Source organism: Macrosteles quadrilineatus, unplaced genomic scaffold, assembly GCF_028750875.1.
Source record: "Macrosteles quadrilineatus isolate MER2022 unplaced genomic scaffold, UCM_ALF_1.0 Scaffold_3__2_contigs__length_128488019, whole genome shotgun sequence".
NCBI classification, from domain to species: Eukaryota; Metazoa; Arthropoda; class Insecta; order Hemiptera; family Cicadellidae; genus Macrosteles; species Macrosteles quadrilineatus.
The window spans coordinates 118,809,818-118,833,581 of NW_026542596.1; the positions used below are offsets into that span (position 1 = coordinate 118,809,818).

General features: G+C 35.0%; 1 protein-coding gene across 2 annotated transcripts in view; it reads right to left on the bottom strand.

Moving 5' to 3' along the window:
• Positions 1-6,770: 6,770 nt before the first annotated feature.
• Positions 6,771-23,764, bottom strand: part of LOC128991105 (zinc finger CCCH domain-containing protein 13-like) — a 51,109-nt gene continuing 34,115 nt past the window's right edge. For both annotated transcript variants that reach the window (XM_054413834.1, XM_054413835.1), the window contains exons 7-13: positions 21,884-21,994; positions 20,033-20,213; positions 14,498-14,611; positions 14,060-14,214; positions 13,452-13,654; positions 12,653-12,839; positions 6,771-7,265 (exon numbers count right to left, since the gene is read on the bottom strand). In XM_054413834.1, the coding sequence (XP_054269809.1) occupies positions 7,246-7,265; positions 12,653-12,839; positions 13,452-13,654; positions 14,060-14,214; positions 14,498-14,611; positions 20,033-20,213; positions 21,884-21,994 (971 nt within the window). In that variant the 3' untranslated portion in view covers positions 6,771-7,245. The remainder of the gene's footprint in view (positions 7,266-12,652; positions 12,840-13,451; positions 13,655-14,059; positions 14,215-14,497; positions 14,612-20,032; positions 20,214-21,883; positions 21,995-23,764) is intronic.

Consider the following 23,764-nt stretch of genomic DNA (forward strand, 5'->3'; position numbering starts at 1 on the left):
AACTTGCTGATAATATAAAATACCCCCGCCATTATTATATTATCAGCAAGTTTGGTTGATTGTGTTTGGTGATGACAGTTTAATTTTATAATTAAAAATTGTAAAATTAGTCTTATAATAAAAATAATATAATTTTTCTTAAGTCGAGGTGAGGGCCTCTCGCGGCTCGCACAATGCCTGACTCCTTCACAGAAGGGGTTCACATCGACTTCTGAACAGGCGCTTTAGACACGCTAGTCTAGGCGCGCATTGTCACATTTTGATGTTGCCTCTACTCGGACAGTTGAAAACTCGGACAAATGATATTTTGATATTTTTTTTTAATAATTTAAAAACTCGGACAAATGAAAACTCGGACAGTTGATTTAACGAAATATTATTATTATTTAAACCATACTCGGACAGTTGAAAACTCGGACAAATGATTTTTCAAATATTTTGTAATTTTTAACAAACTCGGACAGTTGAAAACTCGGACAAATGAACCTCACCCGTTAAGTTATATCATGTTCTTATGTCTGATAAACCACCAACTGCTAAGTAACTTGTATGTAATTTTTAATATCTCAATTCCACTGAACCTTTTCTTGAATATTCTGTTATATTAAATATCTTTTGTAAACAAGGGAGATGTCATATAGTTATATAATATTGCCATACCACTTGTGTACGATCCTCTATGATGATGTCACCAGTTCGATGACCCCGATCTGTCTCACTAATAAAGATGGCTTATTCCAAACTAGTTGCGCTCGTTAACCATGAAGATATTTAATTATTAATTAATGCTACTAACGCCTCAGATTTTGTTCAAATTGCATATGGCATTTCTTCTTATTATATTACTATACTTATTACAGTACTAATTCGTCTCTATATTACGAATATTGAATAATAACGCCATGTTAGCAAATTCCGTTGCTCGGTGCAACCCACATATTTAAATTAGAATTATCTTTCCTTGGAGATGACGGTATTCAAAATCCAGATTAAATCATATATTATTTCTCAATAACGGATTTTTCACCACTTAGCGTACATCATGTAAAATCTTGGCATCATCATCATCATAATCTTACTTGAAATACGACCTATGTTTGGCGTTGTTTCCCTTTTCCATTCTGGACTAGACCCAGCACGTCAGTTTAGTTCTAGCTCTATAATAGCTATTTGCGAGTTTGGTATTTTCCTAGGTATACAATAGAGAAGCCAATTTGCAATGAGGCCCCACGGTTATGCTTTTTGTCAGTGGAAAAACAAAATCGACCTTGAGCACTTTGCGAAGCGTGAGAAGGACGATGTCAACGTAATGAATGTGAGAATGTGTGACCAAACCACACAATGTGCTTTGTGCACAGACTAAAACAGAATTCACAACAACGTACAAATATTTTAAAACCTCTCTTTTTACGATTGGTGTCTCGTCTTACACTGTCAGTACAACATGATATTAATTCAGTTGTACAACACCATACTTTCAGTATATGGGATCAGTGAAAAATTCTTAGTATCTGATGGGTGGGCTATATTATTTCAAGTCTAAGATATTCTTCAGCACTATTTATGCTGAAACTGTGGTACTGTATTTTAAATTACAACCAAAATTATAGCACCTCTATACGATCCCTCTGTTTCGTATTCTCTTCTTCTATACGCCTTTAAAGCGTCCACCGCTACAAAATAGTAAAACGTAGCCACGAGGGTTTATTAAAATTAAACAAACAAGAAGATTGTAAAAAAAGAATTCTTCCAGTAGGATCACGTTGACTTCAAAAGATTGTATTAGATTTCAACGACACCAAACACTCCAATGATGGGTTAATGTTGAAGTATGTTGAAGTAGTGTAGTGTAGTGTGGGGGAGTGTTGAAGACAGATTTAATACTGATTAAGACCAGCTGATAACACAACAAGTTTTGAAAAAAAAAAAACTTCAGATTACTCACGATCGAGCCAGTAGCCTGCTGATTAATTACTTGTACACCTAAAAAGCTGTGTAAAGTCATCGAGATACCACGAGGTGGCCGAATGATGAGGCATCCAATAGCGGGACATGAGTGGAAATTTAAAAAGGAGTTTATTTTCAGACGGTCGGCACTCGGCAGAATGGGCCAGTTTATTGAATAATCGCGTTTTCAACGCCGCCACACCGCGTCCGCGTGGCCGTCCAAGGTCTTCTTCAAGTCTTTGTGTCGACTCAAAAGCGAATGAACGAACCCGGATCTTGCCTATTTTACAAATTTTAGGAGGGCGTTTTTTGAAGGTGAAGGAATGCAATTTTCGGAAAACGCCTAGTAGTGTTTTGTAGAAAATTTCATTCCTGACCATGAAATTTCTTTCAAATGTTTGGGAACAGTTTCAACCTCTTACCGTTTTTGAGCTATAGCCATAAAAAACGTGTTTTCCTAAAATGGGAGGGGGGGAATAAAAATTTTGAACTGCCATCACTTTTGATTTTGATAGGATTGACGTAGAGACCTCTAGTTTGCGCCATTCTTGTTTCATGCCTTCTCATTTGATATATCAAAAGGAGTACCTTGCAATTTAACAATTACAAGTTAAGAGTAGGGGGAGAAAGAGAACATAACGTTGAAATACAACAATTGTGACCTCTATAGATGATTCCCGCAAATAACATATTTCTATCTATTGCAGTTTTAACATAGCCTAAATAAAGAAGCAAGTAAAAAAAAACACCCTGTATGACATTATTAGTAGATATTTATTTTGTCATTTCAGCAGTCTTCCGCTTATAAACTTCATGTTAATCGATTGCGTCCAACATACACTCCAAGGTTAAGTTGACAAGCGATGATTCGACACTTTCTTTTGAAATTCTGCCCAATTAAAAGATGGCGTCAACCGTTGCGCGGTCGTCTATGACTTGGCACCGATGTTTGGTGGTCGGTGAACCACTGAACCAGCAATAACCGGCCCAGAACGGTTAGAAGCTGATCATGTTAAGTAGCCAACACTCAACACTTGCTGTAATTGGACGACGAGATGACTCTTGTTCATATAATTCTGAAATTCTTATACAGTTTTTAGGACGTATCACATCTTTAAAACACATGTATCATGGGTAGGTGGAAGGGATATGTTATGGGGGAAATCACAAAAGTTGCGATAACTTTTTTAACAGCATTTTCACACATTAATGAGGGTTAAATACTTTTGTTTAGAATTAATTTGAAAAATGAAATAACATGGATTAGTACTTACCACATAACAAATTTAATCAAAGTCGGACCTAAGGTGTAGTCTGTGGAGCCACACACACATACATATCACTCCAACCTCAAGGGATGTTTCCAAACATCAATACATGATCCAGACTTTTGGAAATTTTGGTTTTCCAATCAAGTAACAGAAAAATCGGATTAAAACAATGGCTCAAACGGTTTTGAAATTTAAAATTTTATAGTCCTCTTAACCTTGAAAAAATTGCACAACGCCCAACGGTTTGAATTGTAAAATTACTTTCTCCCCCTATACATAGTATATGGAGAAAGTATTGTTTTGGTCAAAATGTTTGTTTTGAGTGGATATCCGTTTTGGATCCCCTGAACTGAACTCGAAAAGTAGTTTTCAAAATGATGTATGGGTGTGTGGATGTGTATACTATAGAGCTACAGACCACACCTGTTGTCTGATTTTGATTAAATTTGGTATGTAGGTACCAATCCATGGTATCTCCAGGAGTTTTTAAAATAATTTTGATTTTTAATGGTGATTTTTTTCTCTTAAAACCCATAAAATGACAGAAAAAAATCGGATTTTATAAAAGTGGCCCGAGATTTAGTATGTTATAGTCCTTACAATTCTGAACAAAATAATACAAACTATAAAAAAAATTGATTTTTGAAAAAAAAGTTAGTACGTTACATTCCTTTTAATTTTGAACAAAATGCTTAAAGTCCCATTTCTGTAAAAAAATACAGTTCAAAAGTTATTCTAACAAAAAAAAAATATTCCAATTTTTGTATTTACCTTTAAAAATAGTTTGTTGATACTATTTGTTTTAAAATAAGAATTTAGCCAGATTGTGTCCAGTACAACACTCTTTAACCCAGGCACTCATTGGATGAATCAATTACAATTTTTGCCCAAAAAGTATGCAAGTGAAGAGTAAACAAGAGTATCACAAGGTGAAAGTGTGATGGTAATTAATTAATGTAAACATCAAGCCGCGGACAGCTGAACCTCTGAGAGATAAGTGTCTGGCTCATGGCTCCTGCTGATAGTGAGCGTGAGCCGTGTACCATACATGCCACTGGCACGTGCTTCTACAGTATTATGACTTTCCAGCACGATCAATCAAACATCCAGTTTATTTAACTACTTTCATCTCCTATACTTAAGTGTTATTTTCGTCAAAATCTTTTGTTTGAATTTTGGGTCCCCCCCATGAACTCAACAAAGTGATGTCTTTATGTGTGTGAGTGTGGATGTGTACAAAGCTACAGAAAACACTCTTAGGTCATTTTGGAAAAAAATGATATATGCGTACTCAATGGTACTACGTACACGGTACATCCAGGAGTTTTTAATTTTAAATGGCGATTTTCCATAAAATAACAGAAACATACAATTTTTACAAAAACGGCTTGAACTTAGGAGGATTTTGGAACTTAGTATGTATATGGTCCTTTTAATTTTAAACAAAGTGGTACAGCTCTCAAATCTGTGTAAATTGTGGTTCAAAAGTTGTTGCAACTTTTGGGTTTTTCCCATAAAATATCATATAGTCATCCCTACTGCTTATAAAGAAGGGTCGGGAGAAAATATCTGTCAGAATGCTGAACTGTTTATTACTCTCCTCCTATACATGGTAGTCCTATGGTAATAGTGATGGACAAGACCCGAAACTTTGAGATTTTTTATCTCAAAGCTTCTGGCCGGATTGAAATACTAATGAGATATTTTCAAAACAAGATTAAACAAAATTTTTTTTAACATTTTCAAAATTTAATTTTTTTTTTCAACTTTTAAAATAAAAAAAAAAGTTTGCGAAGGCATTTATATTTAATTATTTATTCTTTACACGGAAATATTGCTTCAATTGTTTTAAAAATTTTTTGACATAGCAAATGAAAAGTTTTGTTAGTGTAAGCAGTGCGAGAATTGTTTTACTACTGTAAACATAGCCAAAATAAGTCACTCCAAAATCATTCTAAAAATAAGACAAGACTTTAAATTTTCAAAGTTGAACTATATACTAACTGATATCTCCTATGCCGAAGAATTATTTTTAAACAGTTAGGCCTTATTAATATTTTTTTATATACTGGTGTTTTTATTTATGTTTTTTAATAAAAGATTTTAAATATTTTTGTCTATTTTTTTAAGTTTTTAAAACTTGTAAAATATTTCTGAACTTAAAAAGTAGATATTAATTTTTTTTTTACTTTTTATTTAAACTCGACAAGAAAAAAAATCCTGTCCCGCCGGGATTAAAAAAGTCTCGTCTCGAAGTGAAAAATCTAGTCTCGTCCATCACTATTATGCAATATGGTAAAAGTTTTCGTCTAAATGTTCAAGTCCGACTTTTGGATCCCACTGAATCCAACAGTGATTTTGGAAGTGATGAATTTTGCTGAAAGTTTGAAAATAAGGGATTAGGCCAAAGCTTCCTGGCATCATAGGCCTAAATGATAGTCAACTTCAGAGGGTTTGATATTGCATCATTAAACCTAAAATTCTGCAAAGACGATGTATTAACAGTTATCGCTATAAATTATGAAGTCTTTATGATTGTAATATAACGTAGAAAGTAGTAGCGGAGGAGCAAAGGCATAATTAAAGATAGTTTTCCTGAAAAGGAACAAATCAGAATAAACAATCAGATCAAAACAAGGGGGACAGGGAGATATTATAATAAACCAATATTACAGAATCTTTTTAATGTACACAATCACATTATAAAAATGGTTGGTTCCTTTAGGAATAAGTTCTTAGATGGTAAAATTACAAAATCAAACCAAAATGATACCACTTCCAAAAAAACTTCATTTTTGAATTTTGGTAACAAAAAATTACAGCTTGAACAACTATTAAACCTTAACTTATAATAGTCAACATATACAGACAAAAACAACATTTTTGTTCCATAATAAAAAAAAAAACATTAAATAAAAAAACAACAAATAAATATATTCTAGGAACAAAATGAGGAAATGTTCAATGTGAAGATTATTTAAATATTAAATATTGTTTTCACAATGCAACTCAGAATAAAAAAATAACAAAAATTTTTTTAATATTAAATAGCTGTTTTAATAAACAAAAGTACATTTGAGTGAGATGAACTACAGCAATAATCGCAAGGAATAAACAGAAAAACAAACTTATCTTGAATATGAAGAACAAGGATAACCTTATGACGGCTTACATTGTTTCATTAAAATAATCATTAAATAAAATGCACACAACTATTTTATGCATTTTGCAGATTTGATGAATTGCGTATCGAGCATAGTAATTTTGTCGTTTGAATAAAAACAAGCTACTTATTTATATATTATCCCTGCATTTCCTGTTAAAATACACGTCAAAAATTTATTTCCCAATATTGGGGCGAAGATTTTTTTTTTAAATTCAAGAAGGGTCAGCACAAATTTACAAGTATGAAAATAATGGTTTTGCATAACACGTCATTTAAGGGTCAATATTAACAGTAGCTTATTTTTATCAAGGATTACATCACACAAAGTATTGATCTATTCTAACAGCATTAGAAAACTTCAAATGTTCACAAAAAACATACAAGCATTTTATAAAACAAGACTATTATAATAAAACAACGTACCATGAATATCATTTAGGCGATTCCCAGGGTAAAATCTTAATAATATAATTTAATTAAACAATCGGAAGCCTAATATTAAACAGATTCTGTTTATAAACAATTAACAGTTATGGAACAATTTGTTTACCTTTTTTCTGTTTTTTTTTTATTTTTGTTTTTTAACATAATTTAAGAACATATAGATGGATAAAACAGCTATCCAAATAGTGTTGCAAAGGTTAATTTTCAACCTTCATAATCATAAACTATATATTTTTATATATTGTATATTTTTTTGTCCAGAGCATTTGGAATATTTAGGTTTGTCAGTCTGTCAGCATTGACTCTTTTAACAGCAACTTATTTTGTTTTATATAGTATTTAACAATTTGTTAAGTGATGATAGAAAATGATTTAACCACCGTTGCTGTTGCTAGACGAATGTGGTCCGACCCTACTTCAGTAGGGAGGGAAAAAGCCTGCAAAAGTAAATTAACAATGAAAATATTTTGTTAGCAGATGTTGGACAGTGTTTAATCATAAATAAAAGTTTAAATTTGTTGATAATTGCCTGTAGAGTGTGTAAATGTAAAAGGGTTGCCTGTAAATGAGGGTCTTGTGAGCTCCTGTTGCATCCAAGCAAGCCCCAGCAAGCATACATTAAATAGACCTTAAGATCGTGATGCTACTTTTTTGGTAGTTAGGGTATGCACTGAATGTTTACACTGGGCCCCGCACCACTCAAAAAATAGCTCTGTGGTCTTAGTTTTGATCTATCTCGCTAGGCTGCAACAGTGCACTGAGACCTTAATTTAAGGACAAGACTAATATGTTGATGATTACCATGGCCACTATTGATCGTCCTCTGATCGGGGGTCTTATGTGATATTTTTAATTCATGATGCGACTTTTAGAATACCATATTATAGATGTTTATTTGTTCTCAATGGAAACAAACAGAAAATCCTCAGTTTTGATATTTACATTTACTTAGTAAAAAAAAAAAATAAAGTTATAAATTTAGTTGATTTAATTAATCTAAAGAGAAATTAAAAGAAACAGTGGCTTTAAAGAACCACATTATCTTCATGTATTCTGCCGTCGCAAAGCACGGATTAAGTCTGTCTTCTAGTTTTATAAACTCATTACCAACATAGGTCATGCACATGTGGCTGTGTATAAAAAATGTCATCGTAGACCAATATCGCTGATAAAATACAGCAAGATTTTATTTAGAAAGAATATTTATGGAAGCCCTAACACTTTTAATAAATCATATTCTTTGTAAACAAAAAAGAAGTTAGATTTTAAGTTAAAATTGTAAATAGGTATCGAGTTAAAAATGAATAAATAGGTAGGCCTTGTTTGTTTAATTGTTCATTTTGACTTAAGTGTAGCTAGCGAACCGTTTGAAAAACCGTTAGGAAAAGATTGGCAAATTTAAAATTAGCTTGACATTTGAATCAATCGTTGAAAGATATTAGAAGGTTAAAAATGGAGACAAAAGTTACAATATTTTTTTTATCAGAAGCTGTTATAGGCCTCATAGTAAATATTTTTGTGTAGAAAGTGTTGTTGTTAGTATTACCTATTATAACATATACAGGATTAGTAAAAAGTGTGGAGACCCCCTGTTATTTTTTTTTTTTTTGGCGGCCTCTTTTAACCTTACATTTGCCCGTCCACATAGACTAACTGCCTGTGCGTGGAACGTATCCAGAAAAGCAAGGGGCGAGTCGGTACAGTACGAAGGTGATCTGTACTGATAAAATGTTAACAGCAGTGACCAGGATCCGAACCCTCGACCTTGCTGTCTTGGGCTCGAAGTCTGTGACGCTACAGACTGAGCCACCGACTCACCAATTTAAAGAATTCACATGGGCCTTCACTTTGATTATATTATGTTGATGGGTTTTTTGAAAGCAAGCAACTCTTCCAGTAAAATAAGAAAAGGTTAAAATAAAAGATGATCTAGATGATCTTTGAAATTTGTCGAATAGTTTTAAGACCAATTTTGGTGAAGTATACTGATTACAGCAACTACCGTTTAATATATAAATACCCCCGCCCAGGGCAAATGTCTCCGCATACCAGGTCACCTAGATACCACTTATACCACTCACTAGATACCATTCTTTTGTGTCCAACCTCAAATCGAACCCTGACTACAGCACTAGGCCTAATAAGAGAGTATAGATGGAGTGAACAGTCTCGTAAAAAAAAATGAATAAATATGAATTGTTCATTTTGACTTAAGTGTAGCTAGCGAACCGTTTGAAAAACCGTTAGGAAAAGATTGGCAAATTTAAAATTAGCTTGCATTTGAATCAATCGTTGAAAGATAATAGAAGGTTAAAAATGGAGACAAAAGTTACAATATTTTTTTTATCAAGAGCTGTTATAGGCCTCATAGTAAATATTTTTGTGTAGAAAGTGTTGTTGTTAGTATTACCTATTATAACATATACAGGGTTAGTAAAAAGTGTGGAGACCCCCTGTTATTTTTTTAATGGCCCATATAATAGAAAAACTAAACTTGGCACACCTTTATGGCATGTTATGAAGCACTTTTTGGGGATAACCGCCACTTGGTGTACATCTCCAAAATGGGGGATTTTGGGGGAAACTCAAAAATTTCAAATACAGTAGAAAGACCAATTGAGTGACCCCTCATTTTAAAGGTCCTGATAAAAGAAAACCAACATCGCAAATTAGAGGTATCTATCTCAATCCAGTAAAAAATGGCAGCCAATTGAAATTCTCAGAAGTTAAATTTAACTTACAGCTTTCCAAGTCTGGAGACCCCCTGTAAATTTTGTAACGGCTCACACTAGGAAAACTAAACTCTACACACCTTTTTGGCATGTTATGAAGTACTTTTTAAGCCTAATAGCCACTTGTTTCCCAAACCCAAAATGGGGGATTTTGGGGGAAAATACAAAATTTTAATGATAAGCCCCATCGAGTGTCCCCTCATTTTGAAGATCCTGGTAAAAGAGGACTTACAACGCAAACTAGAGGTTTCTATCTCAATCCAGTAAATCATGGAAACTTATTGAAATCTTTAGAAATCAGAAATAGCTTGCAATTTTATATTCAATTGGATGCCATATTTTACTGTGTTAAGATAGAGGCCTCTAGTTTGCGTTGTTAGTTTTCTTTTATTATGGCCTTCAAAATGAGGGGGCTTAACATTCACTCGACGGGACTTAACATTTACAATTTTTAAGTTTCCCCCAAAAATCCCCCATTTTGGGTTTGGGAACCAAGTGGCTATTAGGCTTAAAAAGTACTTCATAACATGCCAAAAAGGTGTGTAGAGTTTAATTTTCCTAGTGTGAGCCGTTACAAAATTTACAGGGGGTCTCCAGACTTGGAAAGCTGTAAGTTAAATTTAACTTCTGAGAATTTCAATTGGCTGCCATATTTTACTGGATTGAGATAGAGACCTCTAATTTGCGTTGTTGGTTTTCTTTTACTAGGACCTTCAAAATGAGTTCACTTGATTGGTCTTTATATTTGAAATTTTTGAGTTTCCCCCGAAATCCCCCATTTTGGGGTTGTACACCAAGTGGCGGTTATGCCCAAAAAGTACTTCATAACATGCCATAAAGGTGTGCCGAGTTTAGTTTTTCTAGTATGGGACATTAAAACAATAACAGGGGGTCTCCACACTTTTTACTAACCCTGTATAATAGATATTGATGGACAGATTGCAAGTTAATACTGACAAAATATTACTACAGCAGAACCTCGATAAGAAGTCAACCTTGTAACAATCTTAAATAACCATGAGACACTTGTTATTGAGGTTTTACTGATAAAAAAATGGTTGAAATTGTATTCTTCATGCTGGCTATAAAGTCAAGAAAAGTTTAGAGGACACATAAGAAGTTCTGCATCCCTTGGAAAATCTGTGTCCGGCTTTGATAAATAGAAAAAGAAAAGGATATAAAACTGACCAAGAAAACCAATATTTCACTTGAAAATAAAAAAAAACAAACAAAAAACTTACATCTATCAGCTTCAAGAAAACTTCATTTGTCAATAAATGTTGTACCTAACGAATAATACAATATCATACCGGTAAAAAATAGGTAAAAGAAATTAACGAGTTAAATTTTTCTAATTGAGAAACCAATAAAAGACTTTTAGCTTTTTGACTTTCTATACTCATTTAAAGAATATCAAAACAAATTGAATAAAAATTAAAATGAACATTAAAATTCTTAAAAAAAAATATTAGTGATCCAAACAGAGGGAAGAAGAGAACGGTTCAAATGAGTAACTCTAGGGGGATTCTGTAAAGAAGAAAATATAACTTATTCCTAACATAAGAGCAAGTAACAAATACTGGCTCAAAAAAGTAAAAGTTATGTTAATGACCAAAAACTTGATCATGGGTACCAAAGTCCACATAGGTACCAGCAATGGGCATACAACTCATTTAGGTACAATAGATTACCTTTAAGCTACGATTAATTTAATTTAAATGGTCATCAGAATGATCATATTCATACCAGCAATTTAAGTAAGTGACCATTATTATTTAGAAATCAAATTATCAGGATTTGTAAAGACCTGAAACAAGATAGTTTATTCTTTTTGTTCTGAAAAAGTGGAACATAGACTTTTAACACTTTTACCAAAACACCAGTCTGACAGGCCCACGGGAATTTTCACAAACATGTTGGCAACACTGTTTACTTGGGGGATTCCATTCCCCAATACCTTCCCCCCTTTTCCTCCCCTACCTGTTGATATATTGTTTGTTCATTTTGCGTGAGTGCCGTGACCTTGACAGGTTGTCTGTTCATAACATGCCCATCTCAGAAGCCCAGTGTTAGTGTATATTAAAGCTGGGTCTCATAGGCCAAGGGGTTCGGTTTGTGTGTGGGGTTCATTATTTTCCAATGGGGTCTCACAGACCGAGGTTTTAGGTTAGTGTCAGCCTGGGTAGTGTTTTGGTATTAGTGTTAAAAAAGAATTTAGCTTTATCCAATCAATTTATGAATCTTAAAAAAAGGACAATTAAAAGGAATCAACTTTAAAATACCCACCTGTCATTTATGGTGTAAACCAGGATTCCAAGATGGAATAAGACGAAACCACAAGAGGAAGCCGATTTTGATTATTCATAGTTTAGTTGGGATCATTTCTAACATTATTAGCCTTGATTGTTTAGGCAACAAGTAAAATAAATGGCAGCAGGAAACCTCTTGGCCATTTAGTAAAACTTATTACTACATCTGGAATCCCAAGTTCCACTATGGGTTTAAGTCTTTTTCACTGATAAACCAATCAATTTTTGTAGTAATGACACACAATTTCAAATCCATGTGTAAACACCAGAGTAGATAAAATAATAATAAATTAAAACTGAAATCCTTAAAAATTAAAAGGCTAAGAGAAATTATATTTATTGTATCAAAACAAACGTTGACACTTAACATGCATTTTTTCTACCTTAGTCAGTAACTAAGAAAAAGAAACTGTAAAATATTGATCAGTAGACTTAATTTACAGAAATTCCAACACAAGACAATCTAAGATTATATATTTGGTAAACGTGCATAACATGTCATAAAGTTTAAACCTCATTGAATACAAACAGAATTTCAGTTTGTAAAATTCCCCCCCCCCCCATTCCTCCACAGAAAATAACAGAACACAAGGCAGTATTGAAAATAACTGACTTTAAAACTAATAAATTAAAATACAATAAAGAAGAAAATCAAAAATCCGTCATTATGGTTAAGTGGCTTAAAACTAAAAAATCACCAAGGTCCATAAATCATAACAGATGTTGAAGAGCGTTGTTGTTGCGAGGCGATTGCTCAGTCGGTGTATTAGTATGCTGACTTACGTGGAGGAAATCCCCGCGGGATGAACGGTCCGCCGCGCGGGAGTCGAGGAACCATCACTGCACCTCGGAACCCTCGACTCATGCCTCGAACGATTCCTCCTCGACCTCGCATGATCGGAGGAACCCCTCGACGCATGGGCATGCCTCTTCCTCTTACCGGAGGAGGAATAAACTCCTTTGGTTCATACTGCAATCATTGTGATATTGGGGTAAATAAGTGTATTGTTAGAAAAAAACCAGGCTTACATCCAACCAGAAACATGAAACCCTAAAAACTTACTTTAAGGTTTAGTTTAATTCAAGGCTAGGCCAGGATTTTGATCTTGACGAACAGAAGACACATATCAAACAAACAATATTTAGTCTCCTGGTAGACTTTTTCAAGTTTAAAAAAGATTTCACAAAATCCTTTCTATTCCATTTTGTGTGAACTCTCTCTGCCTACACATGAAAAAGTCAGCTTAAGTAAGAAATATTGTGTGTTTTATGTGTCTTCTGTCCGTGTGTTCTATAGGCTACATGTAATTCAACAATCCTTTTAATTTACAAATCTAAAATCCTTATTTTATACATTAAATATGAGTATTTTTCACTGTCACTGACATAGAACCAAATAAGAAAATAGTTTTCCCATTTGGATAAACATATTTTATAAAATCCTTAAAAGTTAGACACAAATGCCCATGTCAGATTCTTAACCTCAAAGTTATACCTTCAGATTTAAAATGCATGTTTTTTTACATCTTAACCATCCCACTGGCAAAAAAAAAAAAAAAAAAAATTATTTACATACACTTACAGTCTTATAAAACTTCTTAGGCTCGTACTCTCCCTTAGGTGGACGACGGGAGTCTTCGTAGTGGTTGTCCGAGTGTTCCCGAGGTTCACGTTCACGACTGTGACGACGTCTGCCTTCTCTCTCCCTCCCCTCTCTGTCTCTTTCCCTGTCCCTCTCCCAAGCCTCTCTTCGATCCCGAGACCCCTCGTGTCTTTCTGACGATGCTGTTGATCACAATATCAATCAAACTCTACACTATACGTTTGTTGGATTAGAAGATTAGAGGTTTTTAAATATTTTGAAAAAAAAACATTTATTTAATTAAATTAATTAGAAAAAGTTAGGCAGCAGAGGACTACATAGATCTTATCCTATGATTGAGATTATTTCAGATATAAAGACAACATAGTATATATAGTATTAACTCTATTAACCGTCACCCTCAGGACCGGAAGTGTGACGGTTAAACGAATAGATGGATAACAGATATCCTGTTATAAATAACAGACATCCTGTTATTAATCTATACAGTAGTTTAAAAATGCATTTTTCAATAGGATTTGTTTTAGTTTTCAAATTAAAACTGGATAAAATTTCTGTTAGATGGCAATACTGATTCAGTCCCTTACCAGGTCTTCTACGTTCTCTAGGTGGAGAAGAGTGATGTGGTCTCCCATGTCTTTCACCTCTCTCTCTGTCACTCTCGTACCTTCTCTCTCGCTCTCTCTCGTCTACACGAGGATGAGGATCACTGCGCTTCTCATTGATACGACTTCTTAGATCACTGTGGTCAAATAAACACATTTCAGCAAACCATAAGGAGAAATTGGAACCTAATGTGTACAATTGAAAATTCCACTTTCAGTACTGTAATAAAATATACTATTTCTAATTTCATTGTACCTGTCAACTAGCCAACATGTTATTTTACCTTTATAAAACGAAGGCTTGTCGATACCACTTTGATTTGTCAAAATTATACGGCATTTTTAGTTCTCTACATCACCTCTAGATTAACTAGAACTTTAAAAACTTGTTAACAACTTATGATAGTTATAGTACGGTACCTTTCTCTCTGATCTCTTTCATAGCTCAGTCTTCTTTCAGGTGAATACCTGCGTTCTTCTTTTTTCCTTACAACAAAATCTGCTCGTTTAACATCTTCTCTACTACCACCTCTCCTGTAAATAAAACATCAAGAATAAGATATCAATTGTTTTTAAACACAGTTGGTTCTAGTACTTTATTTTAGACAATGAGTCTGCCATTAAGAAATTTGTAAGGGTAGTTTCTGCACCATCAACCCTATGTTGGAAAAAAAACGTTTTTCTTCACAATAGGCTAATCCTTTAAATAAGCTTTTGTATTTATATACAGGACGTGCTTGAACAATTTTTGTTGTAAAGCAAAATAATAACTCAAGCAAAACAGGACAAAAAAGGGAAAGTTAACTGTAACAAACTGACAACAAATAGATAGACCAATTTACATAAGGATAAGAAATCCTTGCAACCTGTTGTTCTTCGTTATTACACATTTTTGTCTCCAGCTGATTATGTAAGACTAGATTAGGTTAGTTTAGTTTTGGAATCTGATTACATAATTTAAATCACAATGACAAAATATCTGAATAAATTGATGTTCCTACTACACACCATCTAGTCCAGCTTTGTCAAACCAAATTTGAAATCTTTAAACATCCATATTTAATTTAAATGTAGTTTTGTTTTGAGTCAAATAATTTAATCATAACTTTTAGTTTTAAAGATACAATAGTTTAACCTCAGACCGGCCTCGGTTTATCTGGCCACTTCTCAGACAGGGTGTCCACCAGGCCAACCAGAAAAAATTCATGAGTGAAAAAAAATTCCAGGTAGTTCAGGTTGTACTTTTCATACTAAAATTTCCAACATGTTTTGCGCCAACCCCGCAATGCTGTTTTAGCGCTATCACAGCTCGCTATTTTAGCTATCAGAAAGAGCATTTTCAGTTAAGAAAAAAAAAATTATGATTGCTGTAATATTGCCTGACAAAAGTATTCAATTTTTATATATTACTGATTAAATAATCCAAAAATTAAAAACTAATCCTTAAACCTGCAATTTATTAATAACTTCCTAAAAATAGTGATATGTCGATACCAAAATTTATCGAATCTCTGTACAAAAACTTGAAAAATAGATTCTTAAAACTGATCATTTCAATTTTACCAAATTTTTTGAAGGATTACTACACCAACCTCTGGCTTTATTTACTTTCATATACTATAATTTTGGAGTAATGGGTTGTTTTCCAAGTGGCCTACACAAATAATAATTTAGAAATAACAAAAACTGCACGTAGCCAATTTAGGTTTTAAACCCTTCTAAACACATTAAATACATACCATGTTAAAGGAAGATGAAGATATTACAAAAAATATTTCCAAACTTGAGGCTATATTGTAATCATCTAACACAGTCGTAGAGACAATCAATCAATCAATCAATCAAATATTCTTTATTCACAAAGTTTAGACAATATGTCTTGAATAGCGTCATTAAACTAACATAAACAAAAAATTATAAACTAAACAATTAAAATCATTCACAAAGGATTTATACAGTAAAACTAAAAATGAGTGCTATAACTTAAAAAAAAAACACAAAATCTTAGAAGCTTATGTCAGAGTAAAACTAGGTAGTATCTGGAATTCAAATGGTCGTTTTGAGATTACAATTTAAAAATTCTTTGATGGAATAAAATGGGTTTCTTATCAACAAGTCTTTTAGTGTATTATTTTCTTTTTTAAGTGAAATTGGTAATTTTTGAAGAAATTTTAAGCCTGCATATGAAGGTTTTTTGGTAGGCTATAGAATTCTAAATTATGTCTAGGAAGGTTAATTTGAAAGCGTTTGTTATATTTACTTGCAGTGGATAATAAATTAAATTGTTTTGCGTAAATTATTGTCTCATAAATATACAAACTGTAAACTGGTAATACACCCAATTCATCCATTCATACACCATTCATCGTTTTCTGCAATAACTGAAAAATCCTGAATATCTCACTCAGTAACAGAAACAACTTCACCATTGTCTTCCGTGGTCGTGAAAAATTCCAGATATTGTTCAGCAATAACGGAAACATTATAATCGTCTCCCGCGATCACAATAAAGTTATCATAATCTTCCTCGATCGTAGCTTAATTAAAATAATTTCCCGTCATCATCATTGTCAAGCAATATTTTTGGACATCATCATTGTTTCCCGCAGTCACGGAAACGTCGTCATCGTCTCCCGCGGTCACGGAAACATCATCGTCATCTTCCGCGATAACGGAAACATCGTTGTCGTCTCCCGCGGTCATTGAAACATCATTGTCTTCACCCACGATCACGGAAACGTCATCGTCGTCTCCCGCGGTCACGGGAACGTCATCGTCATCTCCCGCGGTCACGGACACGTCATCGTCGTTTCCCGTGGTCACGGAAATGTCAACGTCGTCTCCCGTGGCAACGGGAACGTCATCGTCGTCTCCCGCGGTCACGGAAATATCATCGTTGTCTCCCATGGTCACGGAAACGCCATCATCGTCTCCTGCGGTCACGGAAACGTCATCGTCGTCTCCCGCGGTCACGGAAACGTCATCGTCATCTCCCGCGGTCACGGACACGTCATCGTCGTTTCCCGTGGTCACGGAAATGTCAACGTCGTCTCCCGTGGCCACGGGAACGTCATCGTCGTCTCCCGCGGTCACGGAAATATCATCGTTGTCTCCCATGGTCACGGAAACGCCATCATCGTCTCCTGCGGTCACGGAAACGTCATCGTCGTCTCCCGCGGTCACGGAAACGTCATCGTCATCTCCCGTGGTCACGGAAATGTCAACGTCGTCTCCCGTGGCCACGGGAACGTCATCGTCGTCTCCCGCGGTCACGGAAATATCATCGTTGTCTCCCATGGTCACGGAAACGCCATCATCGTCTCCTGCGGTCACGGAAACGTCATCGTCGTCTCCCGCGGTCACGGAAACGTCATCGTCATCTCCCGCGGTCACGGAAACGTCATCATCTCCCGCGGTCATGGAAACGTCATCGTCATCTCCCGCGGTCATGGAAACGTCATCGTCATCTCCCACGGTCACGGATACGTCATCGTTGTCTCCCACGGTCACGGGAACGTAATCGTCATCTCCCGCGGTCACGGAAACGTCATCGTCGTTTCCCGTGGTCACGGAAATGACAACGTCGTCTCCCGCGGTCACGGAAACGTCGTCGTCGTCTCCCGCGGTCACGGAAACGTCGTCGTCGTCTCCCGCGGTCAAGGAAACGTCGTCGTCGTCTCCCGCGGTCACGGAAACGTCTTCGTCGTCTCCCGCGGTCACGGATACGTCATCGTCGTCTCCCGCGGTCACGGATACGTCATCGTCGTCTCTCGCGGTAACGGCTAAAAATTTCCGGTTAAATACAAAATTCACACGTAATTACCGGTTTTTACCCAGTTCAAAAAAATCACGCATGATTCCCGATTTTCCCGGTCGGTTGACACCTTTTCGGATGTTATTACTTCTCAATTAAGCTACTGTCAGGGAAATAAATATGTGCACTCGAGTTTGAGCCTAAATTTCTCTGAGATTAATTATCCGATCTATTTGAAACAAATACTAAATATAAGCTTGTTTAAATACATTTTACGTGGTAACAATAAAAAAATTCTGTTTACCAGACAAATTTTTATAGTTGAAAGATCCTAAAAAGTACCGGGTTTTAAGAAACTCTGCACTAACACTGAAGTTTAAAATTTAACTGTAAGCAAACCACTCAGCCAATCCTTCTGAAATTTTTATGGCTTTTTGGTAGGTTTATTGTTAACATTTCCATGCATTTTAAAATTTTTACTTACAAGTGTTTTTATGCTGCAGTTAATTTTAAAAACGTATGCTGACAATGTAATAAGACGCTAAAAATGTCGTTCAAAGTACCATCGTGTTTGTTGTGACCCAAGAAATAACACCAATATGACAGATTTATAATGGGAACAAATGTGTTTTTAAAACAGATTTATATTTGTAAACAAAAATTTCTCCCGCCACTCGCAGCAGGCTGCCTGGTGTTTATACGATATTTCCCAGCCGGGTGGGAGCGCGTGCGAATCTGCAACGTTGCCGATGTGTACCTGGCCACCACACTGACATTGCTTCGGTATTCACTCAAGGCAAACTACTGTGAAAATCATTCTATCATCTGTATTTTACCATCGGAAAAATTCCGGCGAGGAGGCATTTTCGAATAGATGTTACCAGTGTAAAAATCTAAGACGAACTGGTTAGCTTGGTTAGTCATCTCTCATAGCGACCATAGTTCAAGAAAGAGGGGGAGCTTATGTGTACATTCCATTACTCACCGGATGTTCCAGCTTAACACAACACACTGCCCGGAAAGGGTGATGACTGCTACAATTTCTACTTTCAGTGGTTTATTTAAAAGTGGAAAATTAAAGAAACCATTAAATAAATACTGGAGGAAAATATTTACCTGGCATTTAGCTGTTTTTTTAACAAGCTCAATCAACACAAAAGAAATTCGCTTGGTATTCGTAATACAAAGTAGATTTTTCCTACCACCATAGTTAACTTATTATAATGTACTAGGTGGTTACTGTCAAGGCTTAGCCAACGCTAATTCATCGACGGAAAGTTAGGTGAAGTGGAAGAAGTGAAGTTGGCTTTTATTCTTGGACTGTTAGGTACCTCCTCTTTTATATGGTTGTGCACCTTCATTGGCAACAAATAATGCAAATTTCATAGCAATGTGGCATTTCCAAAAAGCAAAAAATACTGTAAATTGGCTGTTACGTAAATATTGACGTTTACATGCATTGTTAAACAACGTATCTTATAAAAGGATGATGTGATCTAGTTTAAAAGGAATATGACCTTTCTGTCATGACAGTAGCTGCTTAAATAGTATTTACTCTTTGTGCCTTTTTTACAGACAAAATGTTGTGTTATTTTCAATATGTTAACAACCCAGTGGGCCATGGTCCGTAATACAGGCCACTGCAAATAATTTGTCAAGATAGGTTTCCATAGGTACCATTTTGGGCAAGGTTTCTGTGTTTGGATGCCTAATGCACTAAGAGCACAATGAACTTCTTCTGCAAATTAATAATCTGTTGGTTCAGAGAAATATAAGCCAAATTATAAGTGTCACAATCCAAGTGCATTTATTTCCCCGACAGTAGTTAGATGATTGTAGGCTTAGCATGGGAAAATGTTTTGTTTTGTACAGTGTATAACCTGACTTGACACGGCTCCATTCGGAAGACCGAGTATTCAGTTAGATGATTATTTCCAGTGCGGTTCGTACAGTACAATAATTGTTTCGTTTTGTAGAAAAAACAATGAGCAAGAAAGTTCAGCAAAACATTACAGACAATATTAAGGTTTAATATGACAGAGGCTTAAAACACTACTTTTAACACCATTTATTGACTACACATATTATATATTAATTCAGCCTACTGCTTTTCAATAGGTTGGTTTGTTTGGGCAAACTGTAGTCCGGCCAGTGGCTCGGTCTTGTGGAGGCCAACAAGAGTTAAGAGACCTCTAACTTACCGTTCTCTGTGTTTGTCCACATATTCGTCTCTGTGAGGTGAGCGATGCCTGGCTTCGTAGGGACTGTGGCCGCGTTCTCTCTCATTATAGTATGGCCTACGACTGTCCTCGTAGTGACTTGGACCTGGGGCAGGGGAGTATCTAGGAGGCGGCCTCTCCCGGGAGTGGCCCCTGTCATGACCTGTCCAACAAAGTCAACAATTTACTGGGGTTTACTGGTACAGTCTAACCTTGATATAACGAACCTCGATACAACGAATTCCTTGATATAACGATTTTTTTTAAATCCCCTAGAACCCTCCATAAGACACAATGTATATTTTACCATAACACCGACCTTGATTTAACGAATTTTTCGTGATTTTGACTAAAATAAGACACCTCAATATAGCGAATTTATCATTGTCAGAACCTCTACATTGCGAATTTCACCTCTGCATAACGAATTGTCTACGTCTTTCCCTCGATATAACAAATCCCCCACCCCATTATTGTTTTTGAAAAATCTGTTTCTTTATCAAATGAAATGGAAAGGTGACGTCATCGCTTGCGCTAACATTCGTCTGCTCCGTTTTACACATCTCTGTCTGCTGTCGCTGCGCGCGCTAGTTGCAACTGAGAACTGATTTCATTCACTGAGGACTGATGACGACGTAATGTTTAGTAAGCTGAGATTGGGCGAGAAGTAACTATGGTGAATTGTACAATTTTTGGATAAAGAGAAACCTAAGAAAGAATATAAAAACAAAACCAAAGAGAAAGAATAGCAACATCGTTATTTTAACATTCCTTTTTCGAGTGTTTTTATTATCTTTAAGTTGGCTATTGATTATACACTTTTATAATGACTTATCTAATAATTTACTGTATTGTTTTCAATACGACTTGTTTCTACTAGCAACACCAATGCTATAGTAAATGATAATTATTGACATTCCTCTGTTGTGATAAATCAGTACCGGTACTGTACTGTAAGTAGCCTACCGGCCTATCACGAGCAGTAGCTTACAAAACTTTCTACATACTACTGTTTTGTTTTGTTCTTTACATGGTTAATGACTACGCAATACAGTGTTTTGCTAGGTTTTAGGAGGGTTAGAACAAGCTGTGATTTTAAACTTACAGTTTCTTAACCTGTACCAAGGTCAATGCCATCATTGTCATGATTGCGCAATCTTCAAGATCTCTCCCCTTTATTATGCCGGATAATTTAGGTTCTACTGTACAATGTAAACACTGTACTGTAAAGTATTGTAGCCTATGCTACTTTAATTGTAGATGTATAAAACACGGGTCACACTAGGCTGGCATCAGCGGCGAATTGAAAGAAGCCGCGACTGTAAGCTTAATGTGACCACAAAATTCACAGCTGATACTGAGCTGGCTCAGCCTGGATTGGTGAACCGGTGATGCTGGTGCCAGCTGCTGATCACCAGCGGCTGGCGAACAGCCTAGTGTGACCCGTGCTTAATCCCGACCTATATTGACCGACGCTGGTTCTGAACCTCGACTTAGCGAAAATCCTGCAAACATAACCTCTATATAACGAACCTCGTTTTAACGAAATCCTTGATATAACGAATATTCAGATCGGTCCCTTCAGATTCGTTATACTAAGGTTGGACTGTACCAGGCCAACGGTTGGCCCTAGAGATTAGTTTTGCCTATGCAACAATATGCAATTGAAGTTATGTCCTGGTTCTAACCTAACCTAACCCAAGATTTGTCCATAATAACATTTAAACCTAAATAAACAAGTAGCGATTTATATATTTAAAACAAGTTAACTACACTTTCTTTTAGCCTTTTTACTCCAAATAAATATATATGGATACGTTTGCTTTAAATTACCTGAACCTCGGGAATTGTCAATTGCCACGATCCTTTGGTATTCTTCAGTATTGGACTTGTCCTTACTGGCAGCGACATCACCTCTTCTAAACAAGGGCCGAGACCCTTCACCTATATTAGGGAAATGACCAACTTTAGTGGAACACTCAAGAAGTTAATATTCATATAAAATTATTTCTAAATTTGAAATATTCAATTAAAAATGCAAACTTTCCTTCAAATTCAATGATTGTCTTCAAACAAAATGAATTTATCTAAAGTTAAAGTTAAATTATTTTTTAGAAGCAGAATCTTGTCAGAGCTTTGAGTAAAAAGTTTAGAAAAATGTTTTTACTAATTAATTTTATTATTAACACATAATGAAACTTTTGGTTTACTTCAATTTTACTATACTTACCTGAAATGATAGTTTATAAATGTATTAAGTAGCAAATGCAGCGTTTAGTGCCAATATTTTATTCTCATAGCTGTGTAGAAGATATTTTACACATGGTTCTGGTTGACTTGGGTTTTTGTGATGTGAATCGGTCAAGTCTTTACTGTGTATGCAATATAAGAACAAGTATTTGAGTAAAGCCATACAATAAAGTAGGGAAAATCAGGACTATACAAAGCATAGGAACAAGATTATAAAATAATAGCTTCAAAGATTGAAGGAAGAAACAATAGAGAAGTTATAAAGAGAACCATTAAGTGTATACATATTGATAGAAATACAGAATTCAAAGAAAGTCAATTACTTTTAAAGAAGCATAGAGTTGAAGAGCTTAGGGACTAGACATGAATTAATGAAAAAATATTGAGGAAAACTAAATACAGACATAGGTAAAATAAGCAAAGAAGTACAAGAAATGTAAAAAAGAACATGAAGAGTAGAAAGTAAAGTTTGTGAAATATCACAGGATAAAAAAATAAAAGCTTTTGGAAAGTGGAGGCTTTTATAGAGCAAGAAGAGAGGGGAAAAGTCAGAAATATCTGAACACAGAAACATTTTTGAAATTTTAATGTAATAGCAAATTGAAATTTTTTTAAGGATTGAAAATCCCCCAGACACTGCATTTGCTCCTTGCCATTTACTTCCTCTTCAGCCGTAGAGACAACTAACAAAGATGTAATAACTGTCTGTAATATTACCTGCTACTGACTGGACAATCTTTGAGCACTACCCAACGTTCGGAGGAAAGGCCACTCCTGGAATCGGCAACAAGAAAACCATACTCTGTGTCGATTAATGTCATCATTACTGTCAATGGTGGTGGTGAAACAACACTATGTACATTCTAAAACATATCACTTAGTTCTAAAGTACAAACTAATAACCCTTACCATCAAAAAACCAAACAGAACTAAAAGTAACTTAATAGTAAAAGTAACTATTTCAGAGAAAGGAATTATTAATGGCTGAGTCATCTTTCTAGGATTAGGGATGTATTGGGTCAAGAAAAGATTAAGCTTAACTATTTTAATCAATAATTTTTAAACATTGTCCATAGCGTACTGATATAGTTAGTTTTAATATTGATTTTAGAGGTCAAATTAAGTAGAATAAGCAAAACACTTCACCACCAAATTTCAGATGGAATTTTCTAAATCTAAATAAAGGGAACTTGAAAACTAGTATGCCCCACTCTTTTGCTCTTAAAACTGAAGTAGACACCTAGTTGTCTATAAACAATAATTTATTGTAATAGCATCACAAAAATAATATAACGGGTGAAAAAAACAATGGGTTAGAGTATGCAAATAGAGAAAGAGAAGTATTTGGGTGATCATTTTTAAGTTCTTGGTGAAATAAAAAAAATGTAAGGACTTTTTTATACAAATGTAGTGGTATTAAACATAAAGTTAAACTAAGTGTTAAAATTTAATTCTTACTAGTAG